This window comes from Cherax quadricarinatus, chromosome 32 (genome assembly GCF_038502225.1).
Source record: "Cherax quadricarinatus isolate ZL_2023a chromosome 32, ASM3850222v1, whole genome shotgun sequence".
Taxonomy (NCBI): domain Eukaryota; kingdom Metazoa; phylum Arthropoda; class Malacostraca; order Decapoda; family Parastacidae; genus Cherax; species Cherax quadricarinatus.
The window spans coordinates 33,008,433-33,034,429 of record NC_091323.1 but is presented as its reverse complement, the minus strand read 5'-3'; the positions used below and the strand labels follow the sequence as shown (position 1 = coordinate 33,034,429).

Here is a 25,997-nt window from a genome sequence, read left to right as displayed (position 1 = left end):
CCTACCTCCTACACCATACAACTGCAACATCTGCCACATTGCCCCCCTATCCACCCTGTCATACGCCTTTTCCAAATCCATAAATGCCACAAAGACCTCTTTAGCCTTATCTAAATACTGTTCACTTATATGTTTCACTGTAAACACCTGGTCCACACACCCCCTACCTTTCCTAAAGCCTCCTTGTTCATCTGCTATCCTATTCTCCGTCTTACTCTTAATTCTTTCAATAATAACTCTACCATACACTTTACCAGGTATACTCAACAGACTTATCCCCTTATAATTTTTGCACTCTCTTTTGTCCCCTTTGCCTTTATACAAAGGAACTATGCATGCTCTCTGCCAATCCCTAGGTACCTTACCCTCTTCCATACATTTATTAAATAATTGCACCAACCACTCCAAAACTATATCCCCACCTGCTTTTAACAGGTGGGGATAGAGACCTGAAAAGAAACCAACAGAAAATAGGCATATGGTGATAGATTATTGGTGTAGAGGAGCAAGCAGAGAGTGCTGGTAAGACAGAGCAGTTTTGTACAGCAATTAGTAATTAATCAGAAATATCCTCTATGGGAAGTTCAGTTTTTGTTGCTGACAAAACAGTCCATGACTGCTGTCTCTACATGAGAGCCACAACATCTAGCTCGGTGGTATGGCTAAGCTTTTAATGAAGAATATATAAGGAGGTAGTAATATCTGTATTCCATTAAAATAAGTTAATGGTATATCAGTGACATTTTGTCTCATGTGATTCCCTAATGATTTGATAAGTGCTGAACTGACAAAGGTAAGCTTTTAACATTTGTACTAATTACTCACACTTATGATTACATTCGTTTATATTACAGTGTAATATATAAAAATCACTGAAGGTTTGGGGAAACATCAACTAAAAAAAGATACCCAGGTGTTGCATATGCGTCTAATTCCTCATTTTGTCAGTATTGTATACCAATCTTAGAACGATATCTCCCTATATGCATCTCTTTAATCTTATTAAAAAACTGTAGCAATTTTCATGGTAAGATTTTAAAAACTTTTAACTTATAAGAGTAAAAGTTACTCCTCTGCCTTCCTCTAGAATGCAGAGTAGTACGTAATGGTAAAGTTCCCAAGAAGCTGCAAGGAATATAAAGTTGCTGGATACATATGTTTAGCTACCAGAAAATATTTTAGATAACCACAGGTTTATCAGAAGACCCTTGTTGATGACTATAACCACCCTAAAACACAAGCCTTACTTAACTCTTTCACTGTTGGTGCCATATAGATACGTCTTATGAGCCAGTGTTGGTAACATATTAATACGTCAAAATTCCTCTGGCTTCAAATCTAGGGGGAAGAAAACTGGTACACCTACATGTGAGAGAATGGGTCTGCGTGGTCAGTGTGAGCAGTATAAAAAGAAATCGGGGAGCCAGTGGTGCACTGTGGGAGTCCTATTTCAGTAGGCCTTGTTTACCATGCTTTATGGAAATATATACAGTGGAACCTCAAGTTACGAATTTAATCTGTTCCGTGGACTTGTTTGTATCCTGATTTGTTCGTATGCTGGGTCAATTTTCCTCATTTAAATTAACTGAATTGCAATTAATATGTTCCAGCTGAATTCCTGCTCTCAGGAGGCATGACAAAATAACCCTAATATCAACTCTATGGCTTATTTATCTGTCACAATTCATCTAATATGACATAATAAACAATATAAACAATATAGAAACCTGATACACACTCTAGAATGAATAAAATATGTCATTATGTAGACAGAGGAGGAAGGAGGATTGTGGTCGCGAGACTGGTTCCGCATTCTTACTATGAAAATGTCAGAGGTGTTATTATAAGAGAAAATGGAATTTGTGAGGCTAACTGAATTAGATTTGGTGTACATATGAAGAGATGCAGAGTGGCATATCCTGTCAGGAGTTCACACTTTTCTTAAGAATTGCTATGTACAATTTTTATGCTTATCTCACTACACTACATATCTCCTGTGAGCTGTTTATCCGTCAACCATGTCAACAGCAGCTTTTCCATCTTTTCATTGACAGAGGTCCGCTGCTTAGAAATTACTGTAATGCCCTTTGCTGGCGCTATAGCCTTTATAGACTCCTCTTGCTTTAGTATTGTATATATAGTAGAGGGGCTATGCTTGTACTCACTCGCCAAGTCCTTAACCTTCGTACCTAGTCTGTGCTTATCAATGATTTCTTGCTTTAATTCCATGCAAAGCATCCTCTTTTTCTTCTTGGCACTGTCCTTTGTGCTTGCTTTCTTAGAACCCATAGTTAGAAGAAAGAAATCTGGTGAATTAACTACACAAAACGTAAGGAAATCAGGAGAATTCCTTGCACCGCGAGAATAGCTCCATAAGCACATGTGCACTGGTGAGCATTGTGGTTGTGTTGTCAAACTAAATTATATGCAGTACGTGTACATGGTATTATTATTATAATTATTACTGTACTATTACATATTATATTTTATTATTATTATTGTATTATTATTATTTTACTATTATTATTATTTTTTTTTTTTAACAAGTCGGCCATCTCCCACCATATTATTATCATTATTAGTACTTACGTATTATAGTAATATTTTTTTTTTTTCAACAAGTTGGCCGTCTCCCACCGAGGCAGGGTGACCCAAAAAAGAAAGAAAATCCCCAAAAAGAAAATACTTTCATCATTCAACACTTTCATAACACTCACACATTATCACTGTTTTTGCAGAGGTGCTCAGAATACAACAGTTTAGAAGCATACACATATAAAGAGACACAACATATCCCTCCAAACTGCCAATATCCCAAACCCCTCCTTTAAAGTGCAGGCATTGTACTTCCCATTTCCAGGACTCAAGTCCAACTATATGAAAATAACCGGTTTCCCTGAATCCCTTCACTAAATATTACCCTGCTCACACTCCAACAGATCGTCAGGTCCCAAGTACCATTCGTCTCCATTCACTCCTATCTAACACGCTCATGCACGCTTGCTGGAAGTCCAATCCCCTTGCCCACAAAACCTCCTTTACCCCCTCTCTCCAACCCTTTCGAGGATGACCCCTACCCCTCTTTCCTTCCCCTATAGATTTATATGCTTTCCATGTCATTCTACTTTGATCCATTCTCACTAAATGACCAAACCACCTCAACAACCCCTCTTCTGCCCTCTGACTAATACTTTTATTAACTCCACACCTTTTCCTAATTTCCACACTCCAAATTTTCTGCATAATATTTACACCACATATTGCCCTTAAACAGGACATCTCCACTGCCTCCAACCGTCTCCTCGCTGCTGCATTTACCACCCAAGCTTCACACCCATATAAGAGTGTTGGTACTACTATACTTTCATACATTCCCTTCTTTGCCTCCATAGATAACGTTTTTTGACTCCACATATACCTCAGCGCACCACTCACCTTTTTTCCCTAGATTCCAATTCCCTAGATCAAGAGCCCTTCACCACCTACATACTACTACTACTACTAATAATAATAATGATGATAATAATAATAATAATAATAATAATAATAAAAATAATTATTATTATTATAACAACAATAATACAGTAATACAGTAGTAATAATAATAACAATAAGGAGAAACTTCAAAAGGCTGCCAGTAGTTGGCACCACCATCAGCAAAACAATGGTAACCACTACTAGTACACTTTTTACCTGTCTAGACTTAGGTAGTCTATTAGTACAGTAGACCCTCAACCAACGATATTAATCCGTTCCAGAGAGCTTATCGTTAGACAAAATTATCGTTAGTTGAATTAATTTTCCGCATAAGAAATAATGGAAATCCAATTAATCCGTTCCAGACAGCCAAAAGTATTAAAAAAAAAAAAAAATTTTCATGAAATATACATTTCCCTACAAAGAAAACAATGAGACATGCACAATAACTACATAAATAAATGTTAAATGACACTTACCTTTATTGAAGAGTACTGATGAGTGATGAGACACTGTTTTTCTTGAACACTCTGGGATTTTCAGAGTGATACATGAGTAAAGACTTCACTTTGCAATCCCCACTAGCATTACAACAAAACATGAGAGTTAGCCTGTCTTTCATAGGCATGTGTCCTGGGAGTGTCTTTTCCTCCTCAGTAATGTAGGTCTTGTTTGGCATTTTCTTCCAGAACAGGCCTGTTTCGTCACAATTGAAAACTTGTTGGGGTTGGAATTTTTCAGCTTTGCCATGCCTTATCACACTGTGTATGCCACTACAATTCTTAAATCTCTCAAACCAACCTTTGCTGGCCTTAAATTCACCAATATGAGCACTAGTTCAAGGCATTTTTTCCTGTTCACCTGAGTGTTAGTCGACTGGTGTGGATCGCATCCTGGGGGACAAGATTAAGAACCCCAATGGAAACAAATTAGACAGTCCTCGATGATGCAATGACTTTCTTGGGTTATCCTGGGTGGCTAACCCTCTGGGGTTGTTTCTCGGTAGCTGTTTCTCATTAAGCCACACCAACAACACTCTCTCCACATCTTCGAGTAGTACAGCTGATGGTGGTGGAGCAGCAGCTGACGGTGGTGCAGCAGCAGCTGATGGTGGTGCAGCAACAGTTGACTATGGTGCAGCAGCAGCTGACAGTGGTACAGCAGCAGCTGAGGGTGGTGCAGCAGCAGCTGACCGTGGTACAGCAGCAGCTGATGGTGGTGCAGCAGCAGTTGACCGTGGTACAATAGTATTTCTCACCCTTTTTACCACAGGGTTGGCACTAGAAGCTTTCTTTGGGCCCATGGTGGCTTATTTAGCAGTTACAAGCACTAAAAACAATGGAATAATACAAAATGTATCGAATGTATGCGTGGAACCGTCCACCCTGCCTTATAAAAAATGACGGCAGGGCAGCTGAGGCACTCAGGCTGGACGGACAGGTTCGGGACAAATCATGTTGGTCGAGCTTTTCATCGTTGGTTGAGCCAAAATTTTTACACTAAAACGCTTCGTTAGTCGATTTTATCATTAGACAATGCCTTCATTGGTTGAGGGTCCACTGTATTAGGTTAAGTCTGCCCGAAATGCCTCGGCATGATAGTGGCTTTCTTTGCTCCAATCATATTATGATATGTAAACACACATTGTAATCTTTGCAAAGAAATATTTATTTATTTATTTAAGGAACCTCCCTCGGGGGGTAAGTTCGCATCCTGAAATTTCGTTCGTATCCAAAAGCAAAAAATCAACCAAACGACGGTTCGTATCCTGAAAAATTCACATGGTGGGGCATTCGTAAGCCGAGATTCCACTGTATCTCACTCCCCAGCGAATAGGGACTGTTCTCTTCCCAAGTGATAGTTCTAACACAGATGGAAGTGTCAATGAAGATGAGTTTCATGCTTTTGAAGAGTTTGTGACAGAAAGCAATGCCCAGGATACCAGAAATAGTGCTGAAAACCCAGACAGCTATCATCCAAGGATAACCCAAAAAAGTCAAAGTGACTTATTTCCATATGGGTGGCGGGGAAGACAGCATGCTTGTTGGGGAAGACGGTATGGGTAATGGGTGGTGGTAGTGGTTGTGTAATGCGTCATTTGACACCAGCCACACTGCTCAGCACATCCACAACAAGGGCTACTTTCAACCATCCAAACACAACCTTTCAAAAGCTGTAGCAGTTCTAGGAATATGTCCAGTGACTATATGTGTATATATATTATAGAACAATAGTAATAAACAACTTATTTTATTGTTGGTTTGTGTAAACCAGTTATGTAAACAATATAATGATAATGTTTGTGCAGTTATTGTGGATATATATGCATTACATATTATATTGGTCTCACAGGCCACAAAAGTTACTTGAAAAAATAAAATATTAAAAAAATAAAAGAAAAAAGTACAATAAAAGTAAAAATATTACTGAGTGAGCGGCAGTCGTTGATGTTGCCGTAAGCGGTTCACTTTCTGTCAACTTCATGCCTCTATATCTCGGTAAGTACTGATTGCAAAAATGTTTTTTTCTTTTAAAACACTCACAACAATATTCTTAAGATTTTGGTAAGAAAAAATAATTTTTTTTTTTTTCAAATATTTTTTGACAGAGAGCGACTTCAGGATCAAAGGTCTCGACAGTGAAAGGGTTAAACAATGTTAAAACTTCCAATGTTTACCTAAAATTATACCTAAGGGACCCTCTGCTTATATATTAACCCTTTCAGTGGCTATCACGCAGATCTACATTATTAATGCAAGGGGCGCTCACGTAGATCTACGATCTGAGCACAGCTCCCTCAGATAAGCTGTGAGCAGTAAATTTTGGCCTAATTATTAGAGAATGGGTGTGTGGTGAGTGTGCACAGCATAAAAAAAAAATTCTGCCCCATGTGATGAATGATGGGAAAAGCAAAATTCTTGACCTTGTGTTTGGTTTAAAATGGTGACTTTGAGGCATTTTCTAAGATGGTTTTTATAGTTTTATTGGATGTTTCTTGGTATCAATTCATAGAATTGGAGATATACTACTGAAATACAAATAATTTTGAATGGTTTCAAGACCAGAAGTAGCTTGAAATAGGGTTCAGAGTAGCAAAAATGTTAAAATTTTGCCAATTTTCCTGAGGACGAGTAAAGCCTCCCTACATTCCCCTGGTCTGCTTTATGGGATTTTAATAGGTCTGACTAAATTATTGGGAAGTTGTAGATGATAACCAATCACTCCTGGTTATATTTTTGTGTGATGATGAATTCAAAATGGAAGGCAAGTGTAATATAGTAGAGGCCTGAGGATGTGATTAATGAACAGAGGAAATGTTTTAGTGCCTGGAATGTCTATGGTATATATTTTGGACTCTATTTTTAAACTGGAATTTTTTAATTTTGTGTAAAATTGGCTGAAGTATAGACTTCTGTGCACTTTATATGGTAGCTTGAATAACTGAATGGGTGGTTTCTTGACCAACAGAATGGAAGGCATACTAGTGCAATAACTAAGAATTTGGTTGAATGGTACAGTGAAACTGGTTTAAAATAGGATTCAACTTGGGCGAAACTGCCGATGTGTAAATTGTGTCCAGACCACTAACTTTGCGCCTGGGTAATTCCATAAGCTTTCCATCAACTTTTGTACTTTTGGTGTCATTACCTTCAGAAAAAAAAAACTACCATTTTAAAAGAAAAAATATTTTTGATTAAAAATATGGACAATGAGAGTAATATTAATTACAGGGATCTGGGCAGTAAAAGGATTAATAATAACTTCGAGGCACTTTAGGGATTAGTATAGAGCAATGTGTAACAAAGATGATAATTACCTGCAATATCTTTGGAGTCTGGATTTTGTCCTTCACAACGACTAGTGATACCTCCTTGGCCACTGTGGCTGGTGTCAATGTGAAGCTGGAAGAAAAAAATCCAATAAACTCTAGTCAAAATTATAAATGAGTGGGGACAAGTTTTTTTTTTTTTTTGGTCTTTGAAATGCTGCTGAGTGTGAGCAAGGAAACATTTATGAAGGGATTCAGGAAGACCAGTTAGCTGGGCTAAAGTCCCAGAGGTGCAAAATACACTTTTTGCACCCTGAAAAACAGGTGGGAGCATTCTGGTTCTGAGGGTCACTGGAATGGTAATGTCTGTACTTTCTGCAAGAGAGATATTTGAATGAATGATGGTGAATGTGTTTCCTTCTTTAGGTTACTTTACCTTAGTAAGAAATAGCCTATGCAATAAATTTTTTGTTTAAAGAATTATATCCATGAATAAGTTATTTCCTGATACACTGGATCCTCCTGTGGCTTGAGAAGTAAACTCAGGTAGAACTGTTTTAAATCATCTATTAAATGATTCCATCAAAATAACCTTTCAAATTTTTCATATGCTCCATTTTTTTTTTCAACAAGTCGGCCATCTCCCACCGAGGCAGGGTGACCCAAAAAGAAAGAAAATCCCCAAAAAGAAAACACTTTCATCATCATTCAATACTTTCACCTCACTCACACATACTCACTGTTTTTGCAGAAGTGCCCAGAATACAACAGTTTAGAAGTACATACGTATAAAAATACACAATATATCCCTCCAAACTGCCAATATTCCTAACCCCTCCAATATCCAATATCCTTACTTAAAAGAAATTTGTCGTGTAAACTTTAGAATGTAGTAAATATATAAACTTAAATTGCTCTAGTGCCTCCACATACCTGCACCGCACGTTTGGTACCAGCAGCGTAACCACAGACATCACAGCGATGGACAGCGTGTAAGAGGGACACTGGTCCATTTCTGGCATGAGCAAGGCGTATGTGCTGCACAATTGTTTCACGTTCACTGTCCCTAAAAGGCATGGATGAGTGTAAGCACAATAATGTTTATGATTCATAAGAATAGTAATTATAATACTGATGAGGGGGTAAGGAAGGTTCTGAGTATGTACTAGGGGCTTGAGAATGTTAGATGTGAGCGAATGGACACGAGTGTTTTATATGGCCTGATGTGATGTTGGGTGTGAGCAAGGTAACATTTATGAAGGGACTCAGAGAACTCAGTTAGCTGAACTTAAGTTCTGCTGGTGGAAAGAACAGTGTTTGTACTCTGAAGGAGGGGTGGGAATGCTCCCATTCGGAGAGACATTTGATCTTCGATGTCTATACATTTTCTGGCAACACAGGTATTAAATAAGTGATAATGAATGTGCTTCCTTTTCTCTGGGGACACCCTACCCTGGTGGAAGATAAATGCTGCATTAAAAAAAAAAATTAATCTCAGTTTCTCATAGGATATGAAAACATTGCAAGTGTTAACTTTCGAGACAGAAAAACCCGATTTACTCCCATTTGTGAAAATTGAAAACACACCTGTCTTATGCTTGGGGTTATACAAAAATATGATTATTTGAATAAAAGTACAGACCCCTCTCTTCCCTGCCCAGGTTGAATTATGGCAAGTAATATATGCCCCAAAAGTTCCTCTCCATAACTAATATTAATTTAAGAATAACATTTCTTTAAAGTTTGGTCTTCTTTTTCAGTATAAAACTACGCTTTACACATAATTATTTGTTTGCTTATATATGCTGTCATCAGGAATATTTATGCCAAGAGATGACACTCATTATTAGAGATCAAATTAAGTAAATCTTTAAAGACAGGTTTTTGAATAATTTCCAGTCTCTCTTACAAGTGGTATAAACCTTGGTAATAAATACCGACAAGTTGGTTTAGAAAGACATGTAAACAAACACTATGACATATTTATTAGAAAAAGTTTTGATCCTGGGACCTAGATCACTTCTAACATACAGAGGTAGAAAGACATTATATATAGGTGAAGAGTGAGGTGTGAGTGATGCATGGTGACATGAAGAATGCCATGTTGGGATGAGGACGGGTAGATGATGAGATCATATGACTCCTGTGTTGTTGGGCTGGTGGTGCTTAGCCTGCTTGAGTATGTATCATGTATGCTAATGTTTTAGAAATTTTGTGGTTTCCAATGTTACGTTCAATTATGTCAGTGATAACGATTAGCGAGGCTTCTAGGCACTATTGGCGTCTGAGGTCTGGTTCGGTGAGAACGAGTTGTGCCTCATCCCAGTTCATCAAATGCCTTGTGGAGTCTCTGTGGAGGACACAGGCATACAGAAACGATTTAAGGTACGCCTGTGTCCTCCACAGAGACTCCACAGGGCATTTGATGAACTGGGATGAGGCACAACTAGTTCTCACCGAACCATACCTCAGACACCGATGGTGCCTAAAAGCCTCACTAATCGCCATCACTGACACAATAGAACATAACACTGGAATCCACAAAATTTCTAAAACATTAGCATACATGATACTCAAGCAGGCTAAGCATCACCAACCCAACAACACAGGAGTCACATGATCTCATCGTCTACCTGTTCTCATCCCAACATGGCATTCTTCAGATCACCATGCATCACTCACACCTCACTCTCTGCCTATATATAATGTCTTTCTACCTCTGTATGTTAGAAGTGATCAAGGTCCCAGGACTGAAACATTTTTTAATAATATGTCATAGTGTTTGCTTACATGTCTTTCTAAACCTCTTACAAGTGTTATACCTCATATTTAAAACAACAACTTAACAATACAGATCATTATGATGGCAAGTCTCATGCTCCATTTTGGTAAAATACCTATGCTTTTCAAAATCAAAACTTTTTTAACAGATACATGAATTCCACTAAGGTACCTTTTAAAAAGTTAAAAAGAGATTAAGTCAGGTATTAGAATATAAAAGTGGCCGGCAACAAGACTAACATGCATTAATTTAATTACCCCCAAAATGACATCATTACCGCATTTAAAACACCTGTAGAGCTGGAAGATTTTCACACAATAAATTATGGAAAAATATTTTTTTTTCAACACCAGATGTATCCCACCAAGGCAGGGTGACCTTCAAAAGAAAAATGAAAGCTTGTCATTTTGAACAGACTGATTTATACAGGAGAAGGGGTTACTAGCCCCATGCTCCCAGCATTTTAGTTGCCTCTTATGACGTGCATGGCTTATGGAGGTTGAATTTTTTTCCACTTCTCCATAGAGATAAGAGGAAATGAAGAAGAACAAGAACTATTTAGAAAATAAAAGAAACCCTAGATGGGTGTATATATATATATATGTGTACATGCACGTGTAGTGTGACCTAAGTATAAGCAGAAGCAGCAAGATATACCTGTTATTCTGTGTATTTATGAGACAGAAAAAAGAAACCAGCAATTCTACCATCATGTAAAACAATGGAAAAGTATTGCTGGATTAAAAAAAAAGGGGGGGGGGCAGGGGGTTAAGACAGAGACAGCCAGGTTCTAACATCAGAAGGAGCCAATGCACAAACACAAGATGCCACCCTGAATAAAAATTATTTTAAATTTATTATACCATACATGTTTTTAAGACATGCTTCTACAATAAGAACTTAAGTTACACTGCACTGAAAATCAAAACACAAGACCTTACAAAGCTTATTCTCATAATGGATGAAGAAACATCCGGAACTTCAATAAAATCCGATATCTTTTAAAGATGGTATTCATCACAGCCTTGGTGCATCTTTTTATATGGAAGATTCATTTCCTGCATGGAACTTCAACCACTAATATGACATTAAAACAATTTTTACAATAAGTACAGCTGAATGAGGAAAGGGGGGAAAAAACAGGTGGTGGATGTGGTAAGTGAAAGTACCCGTTTCCCCTGCTACACCACTAGTTATACCAGTGGGCTAAGGATAATAAAAATTAAACAATACTGTAAACAGAAATAAAAAAAATAGATATTGAAAAGTTATTAAAGTCATTATTACTAGTTTTATTTAGAAATAATAAAACCTTAGTTTACACAAATACTGAACAAAACAACACACCTAAAATCACAAGAGTTGCATTTCCACTCAGGGTTTCCTTCATGGTCTAAGACCATCTTAGCTACCTCCCTGCCATCTTCTCCTGTTGACGACACCGACACCTGCAACAACACACACTCTTTATTGCACCTAAACAACAACTATCCATTCTGATGTATTTAACACTCTTAAAAAAAATTTACTCAGGAATGTCCATACTAAATTGTAATCAATTTTTATATAAAGTACACTGATATTGGACGCTAATATACAAACGTGATTATTAAAATACTGTAGAGTATTACAAAACTGTTTACCTTAAATGAAACTTAAAAAATATAAAGTTAAAAAGAGATAAAGGACTAAAACAATGGAATATTTGATATTAACTATACCATACAAAAATTTCATATTTAAACATTTTCAGGTCACTGTAAAACACTACATAGTTATTCATATATTAAGTAATATTTTGAAATTACTGGAAAAAATTAAACACCAACTTTAAACTGAAATCTGCATGAAAACTTTTAACCATTGTGTATTTAAAATATCTAAACAAGCTCAGTAATAAGACAAGAAAGACCTAAGCTTTACATACATCAATATGATACAGAAATGATCCACATGGATATACAGAAGCATTACAGAAACTAAAATAGCAAACTACCAACTTGTTTACAGTTATCTACAATATCTCCTCAATTATTCTCCTATTTGTGATCCCAATGTAGAAATATAATAGGATAATAGTGCTCAAGACCATCCCCACACACGTATATGAAAGATATGGGAAAAACCCATCACTTGAAGCATACACAGACAGAATAGCACTGTTGATAAATGCGAGGTTTTTATAGACGACCTTCAAAAACCTATACTTGGATTTCTTTTGGCCACTTTTAACCTCTTTTCAACCAATCAGAGAATACACAGAACTAATGCAGAATCCTAGCCTAACTCAACACAAAATGAAGTCCAAGAAAGTTGTGATGCACACCTCTAGGCTAGTGTGGCCTTGTTCAAACATTAGAAAGTACCTCAAAGTAAAAGGAATGAAAAAATGCAACATGATGGACAACAACTGGCTCCACACGTGGATTAAAAAGTAAATAATGTACGTATGTTCATGAAAATACAGGGAAATCAGTTGAAAATATTCTTACTATTGCTCATCCTTCTCTCTAGGACCTTGTCAAGTTCCAAAGATATGGATGAACAACCTGCTAGACTAATTAATGCAAAACTTCCTAATGAGGCATGTCAAGGAATTGACATTGGGAGAAAATGACAAACTGACAATGGTATACAGGCAGACCCTACTTCACAGTGCTTCACTTTACAGCATTTTGCTAATACAGTAGCTTTCAATTATACCTATTCTTCATTTAAATAATCAGACTTCCTACAATAAATGTATTCACCACTCACTATAAGCTAAGGATGAAAATATTTTAAGGTAAGTAATGTGTGTACTGTATATGCATTTTTTTAGGCCTAGCTTTATTGCTCACTTAACATATGATAGTGTAAATATGTTATTAGGCTTTTATATGCTATGATTCACTTTACAGTGATTTTCACTTTACAGCAGTAGCCCAGAGCCTAACCAGATGTATAAGCAGGACCCTCCTGTGTAGAAAATTTAATACATAGAGCTCCTGGAAGTAAACAAACATTGTGTGTGACATTCAACTAACCTGATGTAAATGAAACTAAAAATAAAGAGAGAATCAGGGATTTAAAACACTAATATAGGAAAGGAGGTTATGAAGGACTAAGACATTCAGTGACACAAATAATGTGAAGCAGAATTTGGAGATAAATCACCCAGGAGACTATTGCAGGTCTTTTTCTCAAACAAAACAGCAAAGAGACGAGAGTAAGTTTGAGTCCACCCAAAGAGACACTTACTGAACCCTCTGTTTGACAGTTTTCCACCTCATAAGAAAGATAAGGATCCCCACTCAGCCGTATCCTAGGATAGCAAGCTGGCAAACAAGAATGTTATTAGCATGGAGCAAGGCATACTTCAATGATAGGAATGAAGTTATTGTAGTACTAGCCAAAGCATTAACTAGAAAATATATGTTACAAGGAGTACCCATGATCAGTACTGGACCCCATATATTTCCTTTATTGTAGCTGATGCTAAAATAAAGAAAAATACAAATGGATAAGAATGACAGAAGGATAAATGAGAGAAATGGTGATGCAGTAACTAGGAGAACTGAGATACACTATTAAGGGAAAACACTAGAGAATAGCAATTGCCCAAAATGTGTCCTCTGAAGTGTCCACAGAGAGAAACATCATAGCACATTTGAAGCTCATTAATATAGAGATATTGTCTAGAAATGTCAATAAAGACATGTTCACATTCTTTACATCACACATGGAACCAGTTTTTAAATGATCCACAAAATCATAATAACACTATCATGAACAAATCATGGAATGGGTGGGACTTGAACCCCCTGACAAGTGAGTCCTAAAATGCACTGGTCTGTGAGTTTTCAAACTCACTTTTGCCATGAATTTAAACTTCACCAATTCTGTGAGAAGATTTTAATTAATATAGAACATCAATGGGAGCAATCACCTAGAAGGCTCAAAGAAAAACACAGACTGGTTCTGGAGGAGAGAAGACATCAGCATGCAAAATACTCTGGGGAAGAACTCAAGAATGGTAAAGAAGGGAAATGAACTGGGGAAGGGAAGACACTGCACAAGAGGAATCAATATACAGTTGTTCATAAGAAGATATAACAGTTAAGTACATGTATTATCATCAACTGGTGGACAGTTAGAGACAGAATCAAGGGCTACAGCTTGCTCCACCCACACCCATACACATGCCCACACTCCTACCCATACCCATACACACACACACACACCCAAATAGGTAACTATACACACTGGTCCTCCATCCCTTGAAACACAACTAACACACACACAATGCTCATATATAAATAAATAAATGCTCTCCAACTTCTAATGCCTGTACAAACAAATCAAGAGTTGATAAATGGGAATTTTTTTTTCAACGAACCGGCTGTATCCCACTGAAGCAGGGTGACCTAAAAAGAAAAACGAAAGTAAATGGGAAATAAAAGGCATATTACCTAGTACAGTGGATCCCCGGTTAACGATATTTTTTCATTCCAGAAGTATGTTCAGGTGCCAGTACTGACCGAATTTGTTCCCATAAGGAATATTGTGAAGTAGATTAATCCATTGCAGACTCCCAAACATACACATACAAATGCACTTACATAAATACACTTACATAATTGGTCGCATTGGGAGGTGATCGTTAAGCGGGGGTCCACTGTATATTAAGATGAAGAAGAATACTAGAACAAAAAGTAACTTTGTTAACTCTACCCAGATTTAATCTAAAACAAGAGAGAAGCTTATGGTTCAGTCAACAGTTACAAATAACATTACTGTACCATTTAATAATAGTAATGCTACATATGGATTCTAGATGCAGTACCAATGATTTCAAATACATTCATAATTCAAGGTTACATCTTCTCTTGTAGAGCTAACTTCATGTTCCTTGTCTACAACAGTGATACATAATTTATCCACTACCTCAATGTAAAATTATCTAATGTATTACAAGACTAAATGTCAATATAAACAGAAACAAACTATATAACACATGCCAGTGTAATATTTGAAGAGAGAGAATTCAATTTTCATTGTGCAGTAAGTAAGTTAATAGTAGTAGAGTAGTGCAAACCAGACAACCACAAACCTGAGTACGAGCGGTTAAGCCACCACAAGAATCTTCAAGCTAATTACACACCTTTAATTGTTCACCAACTTCTTAATCTTTCATTAAATAATTTTCCTGTGTGTTACTAAAATAAACATGATTGATATTGTGAGTACAGACTAACCAAGGAAGCCATGATACAAAATACTGTACTATACAAATCTTAATTTAGATACAAGGCTAACTTATTGCTTTAATCAATTTGATCTAAATACTGTAGCTACCAATATTGCTATACAGAGGTGAGTTCTCAAACAATAAATACCACTGCTGCATTATCAAACAATACCAACTGTCAAACTTTAATGTCAGTGACTTAAAAAAAAAAAGAGGAGGAGGGGCAGAAAGTTGAGTTTTTCTTGTGTGTGCATCTCAATATACATACATAGCTTGTGCATATATTCTAATGTGTATTATGGAAAGATCTATGACTGCATTCTCCTTTTATAAAATCTAGTAAATAATATACATACGTATATATATATATATATATATTGTACAGAGTATAAACACAACCCACAGGAAGCATAGTGTGTGCTCAACAGGACACAAACACACAGTGGTTTCCAAAAGACACGCAGACAGACATTAGAACATACTGTATTTATTTATTTATTAGCAAATGTTTCATTCCTAGGAAACTGATCAAGGTCCCAGGACTAAAACGTTTTCTAATAAGTATGTCCTAGTGTTTCCTTGCGTGTCTTTTTAAACCACACGTCAGTATCAATTACCAAGGTTTATACCACAAACACACAGTGCATAAAACAAGTGAGCATCAATAAAGCCAAAATACTGCAAGTGTACAAGAACTGCAAGTGTAAAAGCAGCAGCAGTGGTGTGTGGCACTGCACTTTAACCCAGACTCGAAAGTCAGACAGAAAGCTGCGTTGTGTTACCTGTTCATCAGCACCTCCCGCCAGCAAGTTCAGCCACACTAGCAATCTCATCTGAAGTCACGCAAAAGGAACATTTTTCAGGTCTGCCTATGATTGAGGAATATCTGGTTGGCCCACGTCATGTACCGTTAAGTGGCCAACACAGCTCATAAAAGCAACACTGTAGCACACAACCACTACTCGTTCAGTACATACCTCAACACGTTACTACCAGTCACAGGAAAATATCTGACATGCTTTCATCACAACACAGCATTCCATACCTAAACTAACAAAAGTCACGCACTATTCAATATAAAATAAATGAATAGGTTTATACTGCAACACCAGATTTTCAAAAATCATAGTCAATTAACAATAATTTAAGTCAGCTATACACTGTACTATCAGATCTTAAAAATACTGTTAACTGTTAATAGTTACAGACTGCAATGTCGAATTTAACACCAGAGCTTTGGTAACAATGCCTTAAAAAAAAAATTTTTTGTATACAAGTAAAAATTATAATACTAAACAATATTCACATTTTTTCTTATTTCTTTACATACAAAAAATCCTCTCATAAGGCTCAGGTTATGTTCCTGAAAATCAGCGAGTGATACAAGAATACGTATGTTGTACGAACAAATAATATACTGTACGGGAAAAATAGGTTATGTTCCATGCACTCCAAACCTTGTCAAATATTTTTACTACTACCGTATTTGAATTTTAATTACTGTATATCTTGAAGATAAGTTTAAATTTAACATTAAATTTTACTTTATTGTCTTTCTCTAGATGCCAAATTTTTCCTAAAATTTGTATGGCATTACACTAATGTGTATTTTTATACATTTTATTGTGTCAACATTGTCTCATATATTCTATAATTCATATTGTCATTATCTGCCCTGGCATGAATTAAGACTGCCCAAGATGCAATGCATAACTATGGGATATTTATCTTGTTAACCTGCTTCATGGGAACCAGTTATCTTATATCTGCTAACACCAAGTAACCCGCATATTCCCTTCCCATGCAGGAACATTAAAACAAATTATAATGCTCAGACCAATGTAAAATTATACAGACCAGAATTTCTTATATAATAAACTAAAAAAAAGTAAACTTATTTATAAGTGGCATTATAAGCGACTGTTAGGGTGTTGGGGAGAGGTGTGGGATTAAATGATGGAAGATCTGAAATAAAGTAGGAGTTGTCACTGTTGTCACAGCACTCCGGAGAAATTCTAAAGATAAGCTGCAGAGGATGGTGGATAAAGTTGGGTGTGTAAAAGAAGGAAATACAAAATGAACATAAAAAGGTGCAAGGTGATAAGTATAAAAAATCTAAGCAATGAGAGACTGGCTATCATATTCAGAGGAGGGAGTACAGAGAAAATGCATGTATTAAGATATCTGGGAGTGGACTTGTCAGCAGATGTCTCTATGAAAAGACAATGTGAACCACAGAATGGACAAAGATAAAAAGCTGGTTGGTGTGTTGAAGAGTGTATGGAAATAATTTTATCTATGGAGGAAAAATAGAAAGTACCTGAGCATAGTGGTAATTAACACTCATATGGGTGAGACATGGGTATAGAACATTGCAATAAGAAGGCTACAGGCAGTGGATACGTAATGTTTGAAAGCAATATGTGGTGTGAATATTATATAAAGAATCTGGAGCAGAGAAACTTAAAAGGAATAATTTAGAGGGCTGAGAAGATGCTGTAGAGGTGGTTTTAGAGAGAGTGGAGAAGAATATGATAAAGAGGGTGTACAAATTTGGGGTGAAAGGTAGGAGGAACAAGAGGTGTCATCTTAGGAATGGTTGGTGTGGGGAGAGGGAGGATTAAAGGTTTTGAGTGCTAGGGGCTAGGAGCTGTTTGAGTGTGAACAAAGTAACAGTTATGAAGGGATTCAGGGCCACTAATTAGCCAAACTTAAGTCTTGGAGACAGGAGGAACAGTGCCTGCACCCAAAAGGAGGGGTATGGATGTCGCAGTTATAGGGTCATCTGAATTGCGAATTCAGCATACTTCTGGCAAGACAGTAGTTGAATGAATGATGTTGAGTGTATTTGTCTTTCTTTAATCACCCTACCTTAGTAAGAGACGGCTGGTGAAAAAAAAAAAGGAAAAAAGTTTTCAAAACTGGACATGAGGTCACACTGTGCTTACTGTTTAATTAATGTGCTAACAGCTTTGTCAATCTCTGAAAAATATAAGCTGCAAATACATTATCATTTCTTTTTAACACACCAGTTGTCACCCACCAAGTCATACTATTTTGCTGCACCCTCTCTAAACCACTTCAATAACCCTGCACTTCCTCCTAAACTTTTAAACAATGAATTCTCTGTAAATATGTTGGTAGAATTACTGACAATATGTAAAGTAAAAGGACACTAAGTGCAACTAATGTAACATTTTATTGTGGCAACGTTTCACTCTCCAGGAGCTTTGTCGCATTAGTTGCACTTGTGTCCTTTTACTTTACAATGAATTCTCTGCATAATATTCATACCACACATTGCCCTCAGAAATGAGATCACTGCCTCCAGCTTCCTTGACAAAAAACAAATGTGACAACTCCCACTTTCTATCAGATCCTTTATCTTATAATGTATATGCAAAGGATTTTGCTCTAATAGTGGGCATGAAAATATATAGTAACTTGGCCTGGCCACAGGACACAAACATCTCATCACGGGTACAGTCAGGCTTCACTTTACAACACTTCCCTTTACAAGTTTTGCTATTACAGTGGTTTTCAATTATACCCATTATATCCATAAGCTAAGGATTTTAAGTAATGTGTGTACTGTGTATGCATTTTTTTTGGCCAAGCTCTATCGCTCACTTAATATATAACAGTGTGAACATGTTATCAGGCTTTTATATTCATTTGAAAGTGAAAAAAGCTAAGAATCACTTTACAGTGATTTTTGCTTTACAGCAGTAGCCCAGAACCCAACCTGCTGTATAAATGGGGCCTACCTGTATATTTAGTAAGGAAACTGTTTAACTGATATGAGGCCAGCATTTATTTGGTAGCCAGGAAAATATAACCATTTATTAGTAAAACAAATTTGAAACCCAAAGCAACAGGGAAGCAAATGTTTGAAAACCTTCTATACATCAATATATTTTTATTTTTTTTTTTTATTATCACACTGGCCGATTCCCACCAAGGCAGGGTGGCCCGAAAAAGAAAAACTTTCACCATCATTCACTCCATCACTGTCTTGCCAGAAGGGTGCTTTACACTACAGTTTTTAAACTGCAACATTAACACCCCTGAATTACTTCTGGTAACTTATAAGGCCATTTTTAACCCTTTCAAGATCCAGAGGCCAAATTTCAAAGTGTGCACCAGGGTCCAAGAATTTTCAAAAAAAAAAAAAAAAAAAATTTTTACTTTTTCTTATGAAATGGTAGAGAATCTTTTTCTGAAGGAAATAAAACCAAAAGTAATATATTTGATGGAAAATTGACGAAATTATGCTCTCGTGAATTCTGATGTGTCAGCGATATTTACGAATCGGCGATTTTGCCGACTTTGACACCCATTTCAGGCCAATTACATTATTCCAGTCGACCAAATTCTTAGCTATTTCACTAGTATTACTTCTATTCTATCGATTGAGCACAAGAAATCGCCCAGTCAACTGTTTCAACTACAAAATAAAGTGATCGGAAATTGGTAATTTGGCCAATTTAATACAAAGTTCAAAATATTCCAATTTCAAAATAGGGTCCAGAATAAACAATGCAGACATTCCTGGCACTAAACTAACATTTCCTCTGTTCATTAGTTATGTTTTTAGGCTTTACAAATGAATTCCATTTTAATTTTTTATTCACATAATGAATTTTTATTCAAACCAAAAAATAGAAGATTTACTGTTATGCAATATTGTAATAATTGTATAAATATCATCACTACATTTGTGAATGTATATTAGACCCACCAACTGGCGTGTATTAGACGTGTGAGGTTGTTTGTTTACCCTTGAACATCGGCAAAAATTTAACATTTCCGCTCAGTTTCAAGCCATTTCCAGTACTAAAACCAATCAAAATCATCTCTATTTCTGCAATATATCTTCCATTCTATCAAATGAGACCAAGAAATCGCAAATACAACTATAAAAAACATACGAAAAAACACTGCAAATTCGTTGTTTTAATCGAAAATCACGGTCTCAGTTTTTTTCTCTCATTATACACTGTGTGCTGCAGGATTTGTTTTATGTGGTGCACACATACCACATAGATGTATTCTCTCATATCTAGGCCCAAATTTACCACTCACAGCTTATCAGAGTGAGCTGAGCTCATGGCATAGATCTACGGTTTGGACCCTCGATGTAAAGCCTTAAATCTACGGCACGGACCCTGAAAGGGTAAAATTGAGCTGCAAAATAAAATCCCTGAAATAAACCTGTCAGCCATCCTTTGTTTTATACTTTTATCAAAATAGAAAGTTCTTATTGTCATCAAGGTTTAAAATAACATGAGACACTTTAAAAAATGAAATTCAACATTACAATAATAACCACACACAAATAACCCACACATAGGAGAGAGAAGCTTACAACAACATTTCGGCCCAACTTGGACCATTTACAAAGTGGCTTTGTAAATGGTCCAAGTTGGACTGAAACGTTGTTGTAAGCTTCTCTCTCCTATGTGCAGTTATTTATGAAGTATTGTGCCTTTCTGTTCCTTATAATACCCAAACAAACTGTAAGTGTAATGTGGGGAGAGCAAGAACAGTGTTCCTCTGAACATTTAAGTTAGAGATCATCATCATTCTGCTTCACCTAGTGTGATAAAGTACAGTCAGGCCCCACTTTACAGTGCTTCACTTTATGGTGTTTTGCTAATGCAGCAGTTTTTAACTATATCCATTCTTCATTTATTCAGACTTCCTACAATAAATATAATTACTACTCCCTCTAAGCCAAAGATGAAAACATTTTAAGGTAAGTAATGTGTGTACTGTATATGCATTTGTTAGGCCTAGCTCTATTGCTCACTTAATATATGATAGTGTAAACATGGTATCGAGTTTTTGTGTGTATTTGAAAGTGAAAAAAGACTATGATTCACTTTACAGCAGCAGCCTGTATAAGCGGGGCTCTAATGTATACTAAATTCTTAGGTACCAACTCAAAACTTTCAGTTTATATACATCAATTCTAATGGTACAAGTACAGTAAACTCCAAATAAATGAAATAAAAAATATGAAGATTAAAAGTTTACCAAGCTATATCAAAATTTCTCCCCATATAAATCCAAATAACCAAAATGGTAAATGAAATTAAAACATTTTGAAAATCATTCTAAATGCAGACAGACATCAGTGGTCAACCAACAGATTTTGTTGTTCAGTTTCTGTGTTGCAGTTGCATATGTTTGCTGTTTGGATATTATTATTCATTTTGTGGACTTTAAAACTATTTTAACCACATTATACCTAAGAAAGGCTTCTAGACAGGACACTGCACTGTTTACTAAGAAAAGGAAGCAAGTTGCTGTTAATATTAAGCAAAATGTGGACATTAATGCATGTCTCGTGAATATTATGAGAAAATTTAAAATTAGTGCGGCTACTGTACTTGTACAAATTTTATTCAGACACATGATCAGGAAAGGCTGTAGAGCAAAAGGAAATATCAAAGCCTAAATTTGATGCACTTGTATTATATATGGTTCAGAGAGAGGTTGGTGTGTGTTGAAGTGGTGATACAAGAGTGCTGAAGCTTTGGCTGATGTAGAGCCAACTGAGAGATACCAGGATATGTTTGCTGACTGCAACAGTAGAACATCACGATTCTGGTAAATATCTAATTTAATAATAAATTTGTGTTTAGATGTGGAGTAATATGGCAGTTCATAATAATAACAACAACAATAATAATAATAATAATAATAATAATAATAATATTTCTACGAGTAAAGGAGGCTTTGTGGGCGAGGGGCTTAGACTTCCAGCAAGCATGCATGAGCGTGTTAGATGGGAGTGAATGGAGATGAATGGTTTTTGGGACCTGACAAGCTGTTGGAGTATGAGCAGGGTAATATTTTGTGAAGGGATTCATGGAAACTGGTTAGCTGGCCTTGTGTCCTGAAAATGGGAAGTACAATGCCTGCACTTTAAAGGAGGGGTTTGAGATACTGGCAGTTTGGAGGGACATCTAAACTGTCATATCTGAATGCCTCTGCAAAGACAGTGATTATGTATGAGAGATGGTGAAAGTGTTGGATGATGATGAAAGTTTTTTCTTTCTTTTTAGGGTTTTCTTTCTCCTTGGGTTTTTCTTTCTTTTTGGGTTTTTTCCTTTCTTTTTAGGGTCACCCTGCCTCAGTGTGAAACAGCCAATGTGTTGAAAAAAAAAATTGACAAGTAGATGATATAACTTATACAGACCTAGCTGACATCAGTGACAGATTATATAGAAAGCCCCTTGTTATGCAGAGCATTTCAAGCAAATTGGGTTAATTTTGTCCCTAGGATGCAACCCACAATACTCAGCTAACACCTAGATACCTATTTACTGCTAGGTGAAGAGGGACAGCAGGTGTCTTAAGGAAACATGCCCTAATGTTTCCACCCATACCAGGGATCGAACCACAGACTTCAGTGTGTGAGCTGAGTGTGCTACCAACCTAGCTACAGAACATTTACACATAGGACAACATGGGTTGAGGTTGTGTAACAGAGCTGTCGCTTTTGTTGTATCTCTTGAGTTCCACTATCTCCATCATCTTCAATTACAGTGGACCCTCAACTAATGGTGGCATCGTCTAATGCCAAAATCGACTAACGGCTCTCTTTGGCATCAAAATATTGGCTCTACCAACGCCGAAAAACTCGTCTACAGGCTTTCATCCTGAGCGGGCCCAGCCCCTCCACGACTCCATGTATAGCCAGTGTCCCATTGTTTACAAGCCGTTGTGGTCAATTCCATGCGTACATGTGATATATTTTGTATTATTCCAATGTTTTTAGTGCTTGTAACTGTTAAATAAGCCACCATGGGCCCAAAGAAAGTTTCTAGTGCCAGCCCTGTGATAAAGAAGGAAAGAAACACAATAAAATTCAAGAAAAAACTCGTAGCAAAGTACCAAAGTGGAGGAGGAAGAAGGGACAATGTGCCTTCTGCAGTGATTCAGTGATTCTACGATATGTACGACACTAAAGCAGCAGGTATCGATGAAGGCTATAGTGCCAGCCAGTGATAAAGTGTAGAATTAACAGTGTAGCAAGTAAGTTAAGCGAGTAAGCGAGAGAAAAACGACACGAAAGTAACTCTCCAATGTTGTTGGATGTGTGTATATCCGCTGAACATACGCCGGCCTGCTATCTTCCACTATCCTAAACCTCTGCCAGCATCTCCTCCATCAAACTAACTAATTAAACTAACATCTCCTCCAAGGTAAGTGTAAATATAAAAGTGTAAGCATAAAAGTAAATATGTTAAGTGTAAATACAAAAGGACCCCAATGGAAATACGTACGTCACTCTGACTTTTTTGGGTTATCCTAGGTACTTTACACATATGTGGCTATGTATGATAATCTATGTAACTGCATTTGTGTATACCTGAATAAACTTACTTACTTATAAAGTAAAATGTAAATATTTCTAATTTATAAATTACATACATTGTTTAAGTGTAATAGTGTTGGTGGCAGAAGCCTCCACCTCCAACATGGCTTCTCGCAGGGGCAGCCCTTAGACCCAACAATAACACTTACACCATTTACTCCTCTCATACATTATGACATATTTTATTCATTCTAGAGTATATATCATGTTTCTATGTTATTAATATTGTTTATAATGTCATATTAGATGAATTGTGTTATAAATAAGCCGTAGAGATGATATTAGCGTTATATTGAAGCAAAATAAACTTGCCTTCCTCTTGCCTCCTATGTGTTTATCATACACCAACAAGTCAATAAAGGTAAGTGTGATGTTAAATGTTCATTCATCCATTTTATTAGTGCTCTATATTTATTTGCCATTGTTTTCTGTATGTAAATTTATATTTAATCTTTAAAAAAAAATATTTTTTTTGTTAATACTTTTGGCTGTCTGAAACGGATTAATTGGATTTCCATTATTTCTTATTGGGAAAATTAATTTGACTAACGGCTAATTCGACTAAAGGCTAGCTCTCTGGAACGAATTAAAGCCGTTGGTTGAGGGTCCACTGTAGCTGCAACTTACCAGGACCTCAGACATAGAGCTCTTTGGACTGGAAAATTTCACAGATGCAAGAGGGAGACCTGCGAGCACAGTATTATACTGGGAATTTTAGCAACTTTTTTGTGATGCTTTGATTGGTTAACTATGCAATGATTCACAAAATCATAGCAACACGATTGCAATCACGTTATTATGATTTCATGAGTCATGATGGCAGCTTTGAGGGGACTTGATCTAGAGTTCACCACAGCCACACTGGTGTGGAATTCATCTGTAACTCCCTGCATTTGGGGTCACAGTGGAAGCCATGCTAACTTCATATGGTGTAGAGAAATATATCTAGTTGGATGAATCTATTAGACCCAGCTGGCTCAGTGGTTAACACATCAGCCTGTGAATTACATATAGGACTCACTTGTCACGGGTTTAAACCCCAGCCATTATGTGGTTTATGCGATGACAATGAGACCCTCAGCAGTGTTAGTACTGTTATCCCATAATATGTACATGTGATGCAACATGTGAACTTTTATTACTTAAACTCTCAACTTATTTCAGTTACATAGCCTCCAAGAAATGTAGCACTTGAGACAGCTAATGGGGGTAATAAGCAAGATACCCATGTAAGCTATGAAATAAGCATGAAATCTAGATTATGGTAGACTTATAGGTGCAGTGCTCCCAGGGTGTTTAGAACTTGAGTGAAATGCAAATTAAATGTGCTTTCAAGAAGGATGAACGTAGGGAAAAAAAGATGACAGTAGCGAGGAACCATTAGATAAAATTACTGTAGTGTTGTATACATACAGGCACAGTATGCTACCAGAAGATCTGATAACCACATTGAGTTATGTGATATAAAAAATGTAGATTCAACATTAACATACAGCATAAATAACTATGAAAAACACTATGTTGGGTCAGTCTCCTTGGCCCCAAATAATTCATACATTACACATACACCTTGGCCCCAAATAATTCATACATTACACATACACCTTGGCCCCAAATAATTCATACATTACACATACATCTTGGCCCCAAATAATTCATACATTACACATACATTTCTTTTTTTCAATGCACCAGCTGTATCCCACCAAGGCAGGGTAACATTAAAAAGAAAAACTTTTGTTTTTCTTAAATTTAGTAATTACACATACATAGTCATGTATATCATACTCTGTAGCATACAAGTCAATTCCTACAGACAATGTTAAATACTGCACCTTTCCTTTTAATTTTTAGTATTTATGTATGTGTTCAACAGGCAGTCAGCTTAAATCTGATCTCTAAATTGAGAAAATGGCATCTGTGGATAGCCACAAGTCCATACCAGCCCAGGTAATGATGCTGCACTGAATGCCATTACCTAACTCAATATTCTAACATCCAAAAACTAGAAATGAAAACACTGGAAGAAATGTTAAAAATCAGTTATTCAAATTTTCTACGTAATTATGGTTTATAATTTTAGACAAATAAATGGGATATCACAAATGGCAACAATAATTAGAGTTACAAGCACTAAAGAAGTTTAATAAGAAAAAATTCTAACGAACTGTTGGAGTTAAAGGTATAAAACAAATAAGGACACCTCTAAACTGTACAAAACTAACTTTTTGTAAAAGCTGATTTAACTACGAGCTAGAAGTAGTGGCACATGAAACTGGAGAGGTCAGTGCCAAGGTAAAGATGGCACTGAAAGACACAAACTTCCGAGTTTACTTATGAACAACACCTT

General features: G+C 36.4%; 1 protein-coding gene across 6 annotated transcripts in view; it reads right to left on the bottom strand.

Annotated features, from left to right (window-relative positions):
• Positions 1 to 25,997, bottom strand: part of LOC128690234 (uncharacterized) — a 73,165-nt gene that overhangs the window by 18,954 nt on the left and 28,214 nt on the right. For 3 of the 6 annotated variants that reach the window (XM_053778806.2, XM_053778807.2, XM_053778810.2), the window contains 4 exons: positions 16,041 to 16,091; positions 11,376 to 11,476; positions 8,180 to 8,312; positions 7,295 to 7,379 (listed from right to left, as the gene is read on the bottom strand). In XM_053778806.2, coding sequence (XP_053634781.2) covers positions 7,295 to 7,379; positions 8,180 to 8,312; positions 11,376 to 11,476; positions 16,041 to 16,091 — 370 coding nt within the window. The remainder of the gene's footprint in view (positions 1 to 7,294; positions 7,380 to 8,179; positions 8,313 to 11,375; positions 11,477 to 16,040; positions 16,092 to 25,997) is intronic. The other 3 variants (XM_053778808.2, XM_053778809.2, XM_053778811.2) reach the window with 1 other exon arrangement.